The sequence below is a fragment of the Dryobates pubescens genome, chromosome 24, assembly GCF_014839835.1.
Source record: "Dryobates pubescens isolate bDryPub1 chromosome 24, bDryPub1.pri, whole genome shotgun sequence".
Lineage (NCBI taxonomy): Eukaryota > Metazoa > Chordata > Aves > Piciformes > Picidae > Dryobates > Dryobates pubescens.
In genome coordinates, this window is record NC_071635.1 from 6,464,723 (window position 1) to 6,479,262 (window position 14,540).

Consider the following 14,540-nt stretch of genomic DNA (forward strand, 5'->3'; position numbering starts at 1 on the left):
TAGACTTGCAAAGCCAACTGCATGTGCCTGTTGATGGGAAGGCCTTCTACAAAAGCCAGTCTGAGTAAGCTGAGAAGGGATGTGGTGAATGTTTTAATAGGTTTCAGTCTGGGGCACCAAATCACACAAGATTTAAACATAGTTATGTGAATGTGAATACTCCTGTTCCTTTCTATTTCTAATAAAAGTTACTAAGTTCAGAGCTGATTGTACAGTCACATTGTAAATGGATAAATGACCTGACTGAAAAATTGTAGGTGATAGGTCCTCTTGTAAAAAGGAAGAAATGAATGTTCCTGTAATCAGAGCACTGATTTTCTGCTATGTGATGTACTCACATAAACTATGGCATCAAGTGTGTTTTCTGTTACCCTTTTAAAAGGTTTTTCGAAGCTTAGAGGTTCTGCTAAACCATATGAGATTTTTAGGGAGTATTTAACCTATTGATGCTGATTATTCCCATTTCAGATCTATATTGGTTATTTAATAGATATATTTTTGAACTCCTACAATGCATGATTTTGTTCTTTTTGCAGTTCTAATATCCATTTTTCACCTTCTGTATAATTGACAACTTGGCAGGGGAGGAGAATCACTTTTTATGCATGAACATCTCTAACTGTTTGCTCAGCATCCACATTGTTGGGGTTCTTTTTTTGCCAAGTTCACATACTCAGAAAGGGCATGCATTATTTTTCTTTGTTTCTAGCTTAACTTCTTTGTTTGAGTTGCAAAACAACAGTTGAACTACAACTCTTTGTAATACAAATCACCCTCACACAGTATGAGCATTAGCCAGGTAACCCTCAGTATGTGATCTGGGTTTGGAATACTCATGTTGTAGAAAAGGGGCTGAGTGATATGACTGGAGTCTTCCTGTAATTTCTGTTTAGTTTGGAAGATGCTATAGAGAACTTAAAACATAGAGAATTTTATTCATGTCCCCAGCTAAATTGCTTCCAATAGCTGTATTCTAGAGGGATAAATGAAAGTTCTCATCTGACAGACATGTAGGGTTTCTGAAGGTGACTGAGACTCTTCATGTCTGTTTTATGTCCTAATCTTACTGAGCTCCCATATAGGGAGGGTACAGAATGAAAGGGGAGAAATGATAAATCGTTAAAAGTAAACAACAAAGCTTAACAAAACCCAAACCTTCAGCTTGGTAAATCTGAAAGTTAAGTGTCATATTGTGGGTTACAAGTAATTAACTGACTAATTTTGCATGGATGTTTATTCTTTATTTGCTTTGTTTTTGTTTTTCTTGCTTTCTCTTCAATCTTCATCATCTGTAGACTGGAGGATTTTCCTACATCTCCTACAAGCACAGCCAAACAAGAGTTTCTGTATGTCATATTATTATGTTTAATAGTCTTGCAATTAACTCTGTGTTGTGTAGCTAATGGCTGCATTCCTCTTGTGTGTGATTGTGTAGGCAGATGTTGCTTGAAAACATTTTAGTTTGTCATCTCGTGTTATTCAGATAGGCTTTTAATGTAGCCTGCTAGAGATATGTCAAATAAAATGCCCTTGTAAATGTTAGCAATCTAGCTTTAGGGCCAGGTATTAGACTATGTGGTCACTGCTGCAATGCTATAATGGTTCCACTGGCTGTTAAGCTCTTTAGATCTACTTCAGTGCTTATTTTAATGAGGTGAAATAATGCTGACAAATCTAAAGGAATAGACAAATCAGAGTTGCTCCAAACTTGGTAAGGAACTGCTGTGGTTAGAGTGATGGTACCTGTTGTGATTTCAGCATCAATAGGACCATTCCTTTTGTCTTTATGTAGTTCTGTGCTGGGTTAAATTGCTTGGCTCACTGACCAGGTTATGCTAACACAAAATCTTTCCCTTAAACTATGCCTGTGCAAATGCTGCTCATGAAGGTGACCCTCTTCATGTCTTCCAGATCTGTATGTGTCAGTGTAGGTCTTCTCTTTGTAGTTGCTTTCTTACTTCCTGCTGCTCCTGTGCATAGGGTCTTATTGGAGTAGTGGTCAAGGGGGGAAATGTTACATGGGCAACACAGAAGCCTTGTTATATAAGGACTCTGAAGCATTCTGAGAAGAAAGGTTATGTAGGCAAAAATTGTGAGGCTTTTTATTTTATTTTTGTTTCCTTTCCCAAAGCAGTACTCTGTTTCCCAAAGCAAAAGGCTTCTTTTCCTGCTTTAGACCACCAGAGCACAGCTTTGGGAAGGACTTAGTATGACTGCTGTTGTTACAACATTTGTGTATTTTCAGTGTTACAATAATACAAGATTAACTTTAAAATGTCCTTATAGATGTAGCTCTGGAAGTAAAGGTGGTGGACTGAAAAACTGCAAGTGATAGAAAATATTCAGGTTTTTGTTCCTTTTTGTCCAGTAGCAACACTGAACCAGTGAGATAGTACTGTTTTGTGTAGTGTGTCGCTGCATAGTTGTTATCTATTGTCATATGTGGTCAACAAAAGTATAAATGATTAAAAGGATTGGAGAAATCCATATAGGATATGTCTGATGGAGAGTCATCAACACAATACAGCCTCTGGCTCAAGAAGTAGACCTCATGGCTAGAATTAAGGGAAGAATCACTGTATTTACACCCCGTGTAGCTGCTACTGCCTTCGTTTTCCTTGAACTCCATGGTAGTTCCTCAGTTTATTATAGATCTCCTGCTGATGTTTTTCCCCTCCCCTTTATCTAACATTCCTGTTACTCTGCTAGGTTGAGTGGTGGCTTTATAAGCAGTTCTGTAGTGGGACAAAGCTTTCTTTCCTTTTTTTTTAATTTCTGGAGAGTGATTATAGAATTGATTTGAGAACATAGAATTGCTTCTTGCTGGAATACAGCTTAAATATCAGGAAATGATTTTTGTAATATTCAAGCACATCTGTTATAGGTAAATCGCCCTAGGTAAGCAAACTGCAGATATGTGATGTACAGTGCTCATTGCAAATCATACAATCACAGAATCATTTTGGTTGGAAAAGATATTTAAGATCATTGAGTCCAACCACTAGCTAATTACCAAGTCTGGTGCTAAACCATGTCCCTTGTCCTATGTATAGCCACACAGTTGTTCTGCATTGCATTCTGAACCGTATCCTCTTTAACATTAAGGTTTAGACTTCATATTTGGAACAGTATTTGTCAACAAAGCATCACTATTCATTCAGAAATCCATTTACCACTTGGTAGTATTTCTTCTATTGACATTTTTGGATGCTAAAATCAGATTTTACTGGGTCTTCATATGAAAAGGATGATTTGGGCTGTCCTGTTGAAATGGAAGGCTGTTACTTGTTCCTGTCTGTGAACATTTGTCTGTGTATGTGCAACCAAGTGTGCATAAACTGAAATGGTCTTACCTTATGCAAAAACAGTTGAACAGGTGTTTTTGCAATGCATGACTTTTAGCTCTCTTAAATGTAGTCTACTTGTTTGTGGCATGTAGTGCATCTTTGTGTGTGAAGTGAAAGAGAAAGGACTGTGTCTGTAGTTTATAAACAAAACACTTAGATGAATACTTAAAAATTGAGCTAACACTTAAAACCCTTCCAGCATTTTAACATAAAACTGTAACCGTTTTTAAGGACATGCAAATAAATCCTATTCCCTTCTCTGTTAGAACTGTTGTGAAATGCAGTATTGCCAAATCCCAGGCCCTGTATAGTGCCCAGAGAGGGCTGAAAACAAACAATGCTGCTGTGGTCAAAGTTGGAGCCATCAGCATCAACATTCCTCAGCACCCTGCCACACTGCACAGCATGATGGTGCGCAGTTCTCACCAGCTCTCCAAGCAGATTTCGGATCTCATCAGGCAGCCTTCAACTGCGTAAGTGCTGCCTGTATGGCACTTCCAAATACCCCTGGATGCCATTCTGTTTGTGGGCTTATGCTGCTTTGAACATGTGTGGGAGAGTCAGGCTTGTCATAGGTTGTGTTAGAATAACAAGTGCTTTTTCATCTCTGTGTTGGTAAACAGGCCCCAGCCTACCAAAGAAGATGTTGCGACTCCTTTGCCCTCTGAAAAGACTCCAACAAGCATTAATCAAACACCTGTTGAAACAAATGAGTTTCCCCAGCTGCCAGAAGGCTTAGAAAAGAAGCCTATAGTTCTGAAATTCAGTGCCATGATAGATGGGATAGCTATTGGAGCAGCACTCCTGCCCTCGCTGAAAGCAGAATATAAGATGGGAAGGATGAGGAGTCACGGAATGACAGGTAACAGCACTCTAAAACTTCGCATACATTGGGTCTCTTAGTTAGGCCTTTTAGAAGGATCCAAGAGGACTTCATTTGTGTTGAATTATAGATAGAGCCTTGAATCTGTTGTTAGAGGCTTATTTTTTTGACTGTGGACTTCAGTCAGATGGGGCTATAGAGAGAATTTACATTGTTGTTATTAATACACAGTTGTCAGAGAGAGAATACTAGAGCAGCTGAAGATGTGTATATGGTCATAGTTTCCTCCAGGAAGCTTCCTTCTGATTGTTAAAACCAAGAACGCGTCCTTATTTTTTTAAGGCTACTTGAAAATACTTAAAGGGCCTCAGTAGAGATGAGGTGGTATGCATGACTCCCTTCTCCATCTAATTACAGTGAAGTCTGCATTTTCTTTCAAAAAAGAAAACCCTGAATCATGTGGGTGGATATTTTTAGCTCTAGAGGTCTGTGTACTTCAGTAACATTTAAAAGACTTTTTGAATTCCAGCACTGTTTTCAAATGTAAGGATAAGTGAAAAATTCTTTTGCCATTCATATTTCTTCTTTCCCTGTCTTCCTTTTACAGGTGCCCAAACAAGATTTAATTTTGAGCTCCCAAACCACAGATTGCGCTTCACTTCAAAAGTCTCTGCCACTGATATGTCAACTATTCCTCCTTCAGCAAGTCTCAACCTTCCTCCTGTCACTATGTCAGGCAAATACATCATGGAAGAACACGATACTTACTCAGACCAAATCTGGAGCATAGATGAACTGCCTGCTAAGCAAGGCTATTATCTACAGGGGAACTACTTACGTTGTGTGGCTGAAGTAGGTGTTGAAGACAGTAGTCATCTTCTGATAACTTGTTCTGTCACATTTTCTATGTGCATTTTCATAGTATTTAATAATCTTCCTACTCCAGAACTCTGGGTTTACAGGTTGATCCATATACAGCACTCGTAATTGCATGACACAAACAATGTTCTCAGTCCTTAGTCTGATGAGCTGCCAACATAAGCAGTCGAGACCTCTGTATTAGAGGATTTTAAACATGTTATTTTGTGCAAATAAATAATGAAGATATGTCTAGAACCCTTTTTTGGAATGATGATATTTCTCATCAGTGAAAATGTGTTATGCTAATGACTCAGGGTGTCATTTTCAACTGAAAGCTAACACATCAGATAATGTCATATATTTTGCAAAGAGAAATACTGAAAAATTTTCAACCAGATCTCTTGTTTTATAACTGGTTTGTTTTCCCATGACTAGACAGCTCCATAGATAGGAGAAGTTATATATATCCTTACTAAAGGGTAGAAAGTTTTCTGTTTGACACTGAGTGTTCTTCTCCCAGTTTCCACAGTTAGTATTCGCAGGGAGAAATTGATGCTACTTTAAAGACACCTGTCTGGTGGGGAAAAGTGAGGCCTTTCTGCTACCTGTATTTCTTTAGTCAGAAAAATGGTGTGGTGTGTTTGCAATTGAGACTGCTGATATTTGCATCTTTATTGGAGGAGTTTAATTAGGTGCTGCTTTTTGTTCAAGACACTTGAGTCATTTCGTGGCTGAAGAAAGACCTTAGGGTTTTCAGATTTGTTTGGCAAGTAAAGCAACATGGAGGGGCTGCTTAGCAAAGGCAAAACCCAAGTTCAAGTAGTTTTGGAAAATATTTTTATTATATTTAAAAAACCCAAATCTTAAGCAGATTTCTTAGGAATATTCTTCAAGATTAGATTGGACAAATTGACATTGAAAAGTCAGTGAACTTTTTCTGGTACAGTGACTAAATAATGCACTTCAGAGGTTGATGGCTCCTTTCTATGTTGTTCTAATAATGATTTACTTTCTGGAATTAAGTAGAATTTTGTCTATGAATGTTAAGCCTTGAATTTTATTGTTTAAGATAAACTTAAACAGGAGAATAATCTTTTTCATATAATAGAGTATGTCCTTCAGTTTTCTGGTAGGCTTTTACAACAGAAAAAAAATTAAAAGCCAAAACTATTCAATGTTCTTTTGTTTCATGTCAATAACAATATAATGATTTGGAAAGAGATGCCTGAAAATCAGAGATGCACTGTTTTGTAAAAATAAATATAGTTTAAAAGTTTGTTCTGAAATTTTGTATGTTTGCAGGTTGGTTCCTTTGAACATAACCTCACAACTGATCTCTTGAATCATTTAGTCTTTGTACAAAAAGTGTTCATGAAGGAAGTAAATGAAGTCATACAGAAGGTTTCAGGTAAGCAGAACATTTAAAAATATCTTTAAATAAGTTCTTTAAACCTTGTTTGATGCTTTGAGAGTTGTTGGGATCAGCTCTTTATTTCATAATGCAACAAAAATTTCCAGAGCCTCTGTTGTTACTTCAAATTCCAGCTCTGCTCCTTGGAGTGCTGGGTGCAAATTGATGTTGTATTTTAGAGAGAGAATGTTACAGAATGCCAATAATGACAATAAATGACAATAAATATTCAACAGCAGGTGAAATTTCAAGTGTGTTGTGTTTTGCACTTTCTGAGCTATTGTAAAAGGCTATTACAGGAAATATAGAGTGTTTCAGTGGAAAGATTGATTAACAGTTGGAAACATCACGAGGAAAGATAAACTAAGAAGTGGTTTCGAAGTGAAAGGAGTGTCTCTGTATGCATCCATGCACTGTTTTCATATACCTCTGTGTGTGTTTGTGTATATTCATGTATACAATCATATGTAAAAGAAATGGGCAGGTCCTGCTGACATGCCCTCAGGGGAGTTAGGTGAAAAGAAAATGGAAAACATCAGAATCCCTGAAGGATAAGAAGAAAACAAATTTTAACCACTCTGATGTTTGTTCCAAGCAAAATACATTAGCTTTGGGTAGTTAAGAGAACATTTAGGAGAAGAATGAACCTTTAACAGCTGTCATTATTCTATTGGAACAATTTTTATTGAGGAATGTAAAGAAGTAAAATGGGAAACTTATATAGGATTTTTTTTCCCTACAACATTTCTTAGTCTCTGGAGATCAATCTCAGCTCTTTTTTTATGAGGGGAATTTATTGCTGTTGCTGGTTCTTTACTTTTCTAGACTATAAATTGGTACTGCAAGTGGCAAAACCCTGATGCTTTCTGAAATGTGGCTGCCATGTTATGGTCATTCAGCAGGAACATGATCAGCAATCCCTGTTCCTGAAAGTACTGATCTAATTTCAATTCCTATTGTCATAAAAAAAATAAAACACTTGACTGAAAACTGTGCAGATAAGTAGGGGATACACTGGTGCAGGAGATGGAAGATCTTTTTGAAAACTAGGTGTTACTTCTTAGAGCTGTGGATCCTTTCTGTGGAAGGTTTCCCAGGAGGGACCATGACTGCTTCAATTCTTAGTAGAGGACTATTCACTATATGTAACAAGCTGAGTCTAGTGATGTCTCCCATCTTCAGCCTGTATTTGTTTCTCTAAATTTTCAGCTGTTTAAAATGAGGCTTAATTCTCTGTCACATATTGTTTGCATCTATTTGTTTTAAAATGTTTTCTTTCCTGAACCTCTGAATGTGTGTATTTCATGTGTGCAGGAGGGGAGCAGCCCATACCTCTTTGGAATGAACATGATGGCACAGCTGATGGAGACAAACCAAAAATTCTTCTTTACTCCTTAAGCCTACAGTTTAAGGTAAACATATGACAAAATAGTGGTCCTAGAGGGTTTGGGGGTTTTACCTCAAAGTTTATTGAATCAGGAATACTCTGCATGAAGAAACATATATCTGGGGTTTGCTTCCTGTCATCTTTTAAAATAGCCTAGTGGCATTGCATTGTGAAAAAGAGATGATGTACTCTTTTTTTGCTGCTCAGTGGAAGTTTTTGTTTGTTTGTTTTGGAGTTGTTTCTTTCCCCTTTCCTGTTATGTCTCTGAACTGGATCCTAATCACTTTGTACCTTCCTTACTCATTAGGGAATTCAAGTGACAGCTACAACGCCCTCAATGCGAGCTGTAAGATTTGAAACCGGATTGATAGAACTTGAACTCTCAAACAGACTGCAAACCAAAGCAATGCCTGGAAGTAGCAGCTACCTCAAACTGTTTGGGAAATGCCAGGTGGACTTAAATCTGGCACTAGGACAGATTGTTAAACATCAGGTTGGTGCTCAACATCTTTGATTACTATTATTATTTTTGGTTGTTTTTCCCAGCTTTTCTTTTGTAAAAAAAATCAGCATTCTGCAGCACATACTTCCTGAATATGCTCTTGTATTTGGTTAAATGGTTGAGCAAAAGAAATTTTATCACTTGAGGTGACAAGGGACTGGAAGTGACTTCTCCAAAGAAGTAGTAAGTCTTCATTATGAAAGAGCAGTATAGGTCAAAAGGAGTCAAACAGACTCCATACTATTAGTATTTTAGAACTTATTAGCCCTTTGCAGCAGTGGCTTTGCTACTAAGTCAGAGTCAATTTTTATGTTAATATTGCATCTATTTTTAGGTTACATGAATGAAATAATGAGATCAGACACGATCCAAGCTTGACTAGACCTAAATTTTGTCCTAGTTCATCTGTATTAGGGTGACAATTGTATCTCTTGGATTCTTAATCCTGCTGTTACCTGGAATCACTAATTCTGACAAATGCAAATGTGATGCCTAGAAACAAATACAAGTCTTAGAACCTATAAATGTGCTGTCACAATAGAGGATCTGGATGTATAAATAGTTATCATAGTTACTATTTTATGATAAATAAGGAAAATAACATTGTGATCAGAATTTAAGAAAATTGAATCTCCTCAAAAGAGCTTTGGCTAAAAGAGACAAAGTGGAAAGGAGACATCTTTATTTCTTGCCGTAAATTTACATTGTGTCAAAAGTAGTAATTTGATTGCTTTTCCCTGTCCCTGAACTCCTACCTGCTGCAAACTCCTCCCCCTTCCCATTCTTTTTAACATTCTAAGGTTTATGAAGAAGCTGGCTCAGACTTTCATCAAGTTGCCTATTTCAAGACAAGAATTGGATTAAGAAATGCTCTCCGAGAAGAAATCAGTGGCTCATCAGATAGAGAAGCTGTGCTCATTACTTTGAACAGACCAATTGTTTTTGCTCAGCCTGTGGCCTTTGATAGAGGTATTGAAGAGACAATTGCTATAAATTTGCCTTCAGACTGAGGAAGCTTTTTTGCTTTTCTTTTTCCTCCCCCTTTTCAAAGAAACTTGATTATTTAAGATTTTGTATTTCCATGCTGAATCAAAACATTATGTAGTTGAGGAATTTAAGAGATCTAGTGCCCACCTGGGAGGGCCAGAGAGGTGGGCTGAGGAGACTCTCCTGAGGTTTAATAAGGCAAAGTACAAAAATGATCAGAGGACTAGAGCACCTCCCCTATAAAGACAAGATGAAAGAATTGGGGCTGGAGATGAGATTGCTCTGGGGAGATCTTAGAGTTGCATTTCAATATCTGAAGCGGACCTACGGGAAGGGTGGAGAGGGACTCTTTAGAAGGGCTTGTAGCAATAGGACAAGGGACGATGGTTTTGAACAGGAGCAGGGTAGATTAAGGTTGGACATAAGGAATATATTCTTCACAATGAGAGCGGTAAAATACTGGAACAGGTTGCCCAGGGATGTGGTTGAGGGCCTGTCCCTGGAGACATTCAATACCAGACTCGATGTGGCCCTGGGCAGCCTGCTCTAGTTGGAAGTGTCCCTGCTCCCTGCAGGGGGTTTGCACAGAATGACCTTTGAGGGTCCCTTTCAACCCAGTGCAATCTGTCAATCTGTTAATAATTCCTAATGCTAAAAATTTTATTTGCTGAGCTGGTTAGTTTTCAGATGGTTTGGAGCAAGTTGCTTTCTAAGTCTTCACAAATCAATAATGCTGAGAACAGCATCACTTTCTGTATAATTAATGTGTTCGCTTTGATGCTAAATAGTCAGCTGTGTCCATCTTGTCCTTTGCAGCATGAATCTGTTCATTACCTCCCAAATGTGTCTCTCCACTGTTGTACATGCCTGTCTTAAATTAATGGACAAACCCTAAAAAAAGAAAAAAAAGTTTACTGAATGTGCTTTTATTGTTGTGTGAGCTGATTTCAATGAAGCTTTTCTGCTTTCTTCATAAAGCTGTGCTGTTTTGGCTGAACTACAAGGCTGCCTATGACAACTGGAATGAGCAGAGAATGGCTTTACATAAAGATATTCATATGGCCACAAAAGAAGTAGTGGATATGCTCCCTGGAATCCAACAAACCTCTGCACAGGCTTTTGGAACCCTCTTTCTTCAGCTGACTGTCAATGACTTAGGAATTTGCCTGCCCATCACAAACACACCTCAGGTAATCACAATACCTGAAGCAACTATTAATAGTCTGCTGCTGAAATACCCATTTGTATGTGGTACATGGATTTTTATGCCCATAAATGTAATTTTTAGTAACACCAACACACAATTCATGGAATGCTGATAATTGCACTAGTAACATGTCTTGTAATATAAATGGTGTCCTCATTTACAGAAGAGCTAAGTTATGTGTGTCTTGAGGAAACCAAATGGATTCTTGTTCACAAGAAGCAGCACTTTGTAAAGCCCTTGGAAATGTTTCAGATGGAACATACTTTCTTGAAACCTTCCATCAGAAACTCCAATTTGTCTTTTCTTCAAACTCTGAAAACTGTTGGCTTTCTTTTTCAGTTGTTTGTTTAATTAAAAGAAGGAATGAGAGAAAGAACAATTAGCTGAGATACGTAGATGCATGTTTTTCAGTTAGTTACTTCTAGGAATTCAGACTTGGTTAAAGAAAGATATTTTGAATGCAATCACTGACCAATTGTCTATCATAGTAGTACATAAGTAGTACAAACCTATGCTGGATCAAAAGAAGTCTAACTTAAGATGGCTTTTTGGCAAGTAAGCAAAATGACAGGCCTTCATACACAAATTGCTGAAAAATAATCTGTGTATTTAAGACTGTGCCTTGTTGTCTGTATCAAAATAAGCACAAAATGATAATGTAAAATTAAAGCTACTTTTCATTATTCGGTCAACTGATGTGCAACCCTTCTTTGGAGGAAAAAGAAATAATCAGTCCTGGGCTTGTGTCTTGGGGCTATATGATTCATAGCCATTGATTGCCCAGTTCTTGATCAAAAATGGATTTTCTTTCCTTTTCCAGTTAAGCTTGACTCCTGGTGCCCTAATATATTTATAATATAGGTGATGAATTTAGAAAACACTGCAAGACATTGTACAGTCAGATGCTATTGAGAGTTCTGCAGAGAAGGAAAAATGCAAGATGTAAGAAGGGGATCAGTTTTCTAATATGAAAAGAAGCTGCCATTAAACACATCTAACACAATAGCAGTTTAACATTGCAATGACCACTAAATTGTGATTTTTCTTTTTCAGTCTAACCACACTGCAGACCTTGACACGGGCTCTGCTTTAGTCCTGACTATTGAAAGCACCTTAATCACTGCCTGCTCTTCAGAGTCTTTAGTTAGCAAAGGCCATTTTAAAAACTTCTGTATCCGCTTTGCTGATGGCTTTGAGACAAGCTGGGATGACTGGAAACCAGAAATCAGAGGAGATCTGGTCATGAATGCATGTAAGTGGGTGTGATTTCCTACTGGACAATAGTATTTCAGATAAAAATCCACTTTTACTCTTTTCTGTGATTTCTTAAAATGCTGAATTTCCCCCTAAAATATCAAAGATGTTTTGAAAGCAAAGTTATATGGACCTGAAAGGTTGTATTCCTTTGTTGTTTTCCTTTATGAATACCTTTGTTGCTGTATGTCCCATTTAAGTTCTGTCTGGGAGATGTTGGAGCAGTTGATTGAGTTGCTTTTAGATAATTTCATAAGGGCTCAGTAAGTTCTGAATAGTTAAAGACAGATTCATTTATATGTGTGTGTGTGTATATATATATCTGTCTTTAATTACAGTGAAGATTCTAGAACTTGTATGGAAACCTAATTTGATATTACCAAGTAAATTCACTTTAAATAAGAATTGCCATTCGATGGGGATAAAAACTAAGCCTCCTCTCCCAGGCTATTCATGCTTTAATGGTGAAAGGCAACAGACTGAAGTGGAATTTGGAAGGGCTGGTCTAAAGCACCTTTGACTGTCTGCCTTATCAATGTATCTGCTTCATACAGGTGTCGTGCCAGATGGTACATATGAAGTTTGTTCTAGGACAACAGGGCAAGCTGCAGCAGGTAATACACTATTTCAGTAAATCAAATCCTCTAAAAATAAAGATTTCATAAAACATTAAGTTAAAATCCCATAACACGTTGTAATTTTATTGCTGGATTTCTTTTTGTTAGCTTGTTAGCTATCTTCTGTTACTGGTAAAACTCTTCTTTGTTTTTATCTGCTCTATCTTTTGAAGCTATTCCAGTTTTTGAGTCACATCAGCAACACTGATGGCTGACTACTCCATAATTCAGAGTGGAGGATTTTTTAAAAGAGGAAAAAATTATGTAACTTTTTTTTAAATACAGAAAGCAGTAGTGCTGGAACCTGGACTCTGAATGTGCTTTGGAAGATGTGTGGTATTGATGTCCATATGGATCCAAACATTGGGAAAAGATTGAATGCTTTGGGCAATACCCTCACAACTTTGACAGGAGAAGAAGATATTGATGATATTGCTGACCTCAACTCTGTAAACATAGCTGACCTTTCAGATGAGGATGAGGTTGACACCATGTCTCCCACTGTACATGCAGTAAGTGAATCTATCATAGTAAGTGCTACTAATTAAAAAAGGCATGGCAAAGTCTTCAGTCACATGGAAAGATCTTAGTCTTGAGTTAAGTCCAGCATGTATGTTTGTTCTCTAACTCCAAGAAATCAGAGATAATATTTCTGCTAGTGTTTTGTGGAAATACCAGTTTGGATTTGAACATGTGGAGGAACAATACCTAACTGCAGGTACCTGAACTGGAGAAGCTGTGGCTGTAGATAGGTTTTCTTAATGGGAGAGTAAGTTACTAATGTGAGCAAACTGGAAAAAAATGGTTCTGGGGTGCTTCTAGCCAATATACTACTGATCTTGCTTTTTGGCTTCACATAACAATATTTTAATAGATGTTCTTAAGTTTCTATCTTTAATGTCTCTTGCCTGCCAGCAGTGCCAGTGTTGATTCCAGAACACTAATGTTCCTGTTTGTTGTTTAGAAATCAGGTGGAGGTTCACTGTGTGGAGATGCACGCAAGCTAACATTTGGGCAGCGGATTGTTAATCACCTGCTGGGTTTGAGCTCCCCAACCCATCGATACTCTGTTCCTGTAGAATATCTATTGGGGTCAGCGAAGTGTGATTCTCTTCAGTCTAGCAGATCACACATGAAAGCAGGCAGATCCTGCTCATGGGGACATGTATGTAGTAGTTACAGTGTATCTAACTGAATGATGGGGTTTGGATCACTGGAAAAAAAACAATCCAATCAGCTGCCTTTTGAGATGAAACTGATCCTTTGCATGCTCTAGTCCAGATTTTGAGGTGTGAAATTCACTTTGCCTATTGTTAAATCGCACTACTGCGCCAGCTTTTGATGAGAGCGTTAATTCAATGCTTGTTTTAAATAGGAGATTGTTGAACACCGACGGCAGGGAGCTTCTAGTATCCAAACAGAACAGCGAGGAAGAAAATTTGTGAAACGTTTAGTTGATATTCGAGAACTCAATGAGCAAGCTAAAGTCATCGATGACTTAAAGTAAGTTGGGTTTTCTTTTAGCACACAAAGTTTGGCCTAGCAAACTGCAGCTGACTTTTCTGTTCGTGTCCCGTATCTTGTGGCATTCTGATGGTTAGGTGTGAATCTTTATTTAAAAGTCAGAAATTGCTTTTTTTAGATTGCATAAAAAAACCCCAACCCTCTCTATGCAAATACTTTCTCAGATGTCTCAAGTTCTTCTCCAAGTGTCAAATTAGTCTATATTCTTTCTGGTTCTGCATTACAATGGCTGATTATAATCAATTTCCCATTGATTTTAAATCCTTTTGATTTATTACCATGGTGATGCCTTGAACAAAATACATTACTTTTTAAGTCTAATAAGATGATTCTCATTCACTGGAGAAGAATAAAGAGGCTATTTTTGCATCCTGTAGGTGATATTTTAAAATTAAATCTCCTATGCTGTACTTGAAAACCCTGAAGAAAAAAATACTTCAAATGTAATAAATTCTACCTGAACATCTGTGAATTTTATGAATAATTTTTTGTAGCCATAGTTTGTTGGCCTTGCTTTTTTTTTTTTGGTCCCCTTCCCTAAGACAGACTTCCTGTGAATGGATCTGTCTGGGATGGGAATATGGAGCTTGGTAATTACTTGTTAAATAATGAAGAGGAGA

At 37.5% G+C, this 14,540-nt stretch overlaps 1 protein-coding gene across 1 annotated transcript in view; it reads left to right on the forward strand.

The window, feature by feature from the left end:
• The window catches only part of BLTP1 (bridge-like lipid transfer protein family member 1), a 100,007-nt gene that overhangs the window by 64,486 nt on the left and 20,981 nt on the right, over positions 1-14,540 (forward strand). The window contains exons 49-62 of the mRNA XM_054172710.1: positions 1,296-1,346; positions 3,614-3,820; positions 3,971-4,209; positions 4,778-5,022; positions 6,334-6,439; positions 7,757-7,854; positions 8,137-8,322; positions 9,132-9,300; positions 10,297-10,508; positions 11,579-11,777; positions 12,334-12,393; positions 12,682-12,908; positions 13,361-13,561; positions 13,772-13,899. Of these exons, the coding sequence (XP_054028685.1) occupies positions 1,296-1,346; positions 3,614-3,820; positions 3,971-4,209; positions 4,778-5,022; positions 6,334-6,439; positions 7,757-7,854; positions 8,137-8,322; positions 9,132-9,300; positions 10,297-10,508; positions 11,579-11,777; positions 12,334-12,393; positions 12,682-12,908; positions 13,361-13,561; positions 13,772-13,899 (2,328 nt within the window). The remainder of the gene's footprint in view (positions 1-1,295; positions 1,347-3,613; positions 3,821-3,970; positions 4,210-4,777; positions 5,023-6,333; positions 6,440-7,756; positions 7,855-8,136; positions 8,323-9,131; positions 9,301-10,296; positions 10,509-11,578; positions 11,778-12,333; positions 12,394-12,681; positions 12,909-13,360; positions 13,562-13,771; positions 13,900-14,540) is intronic.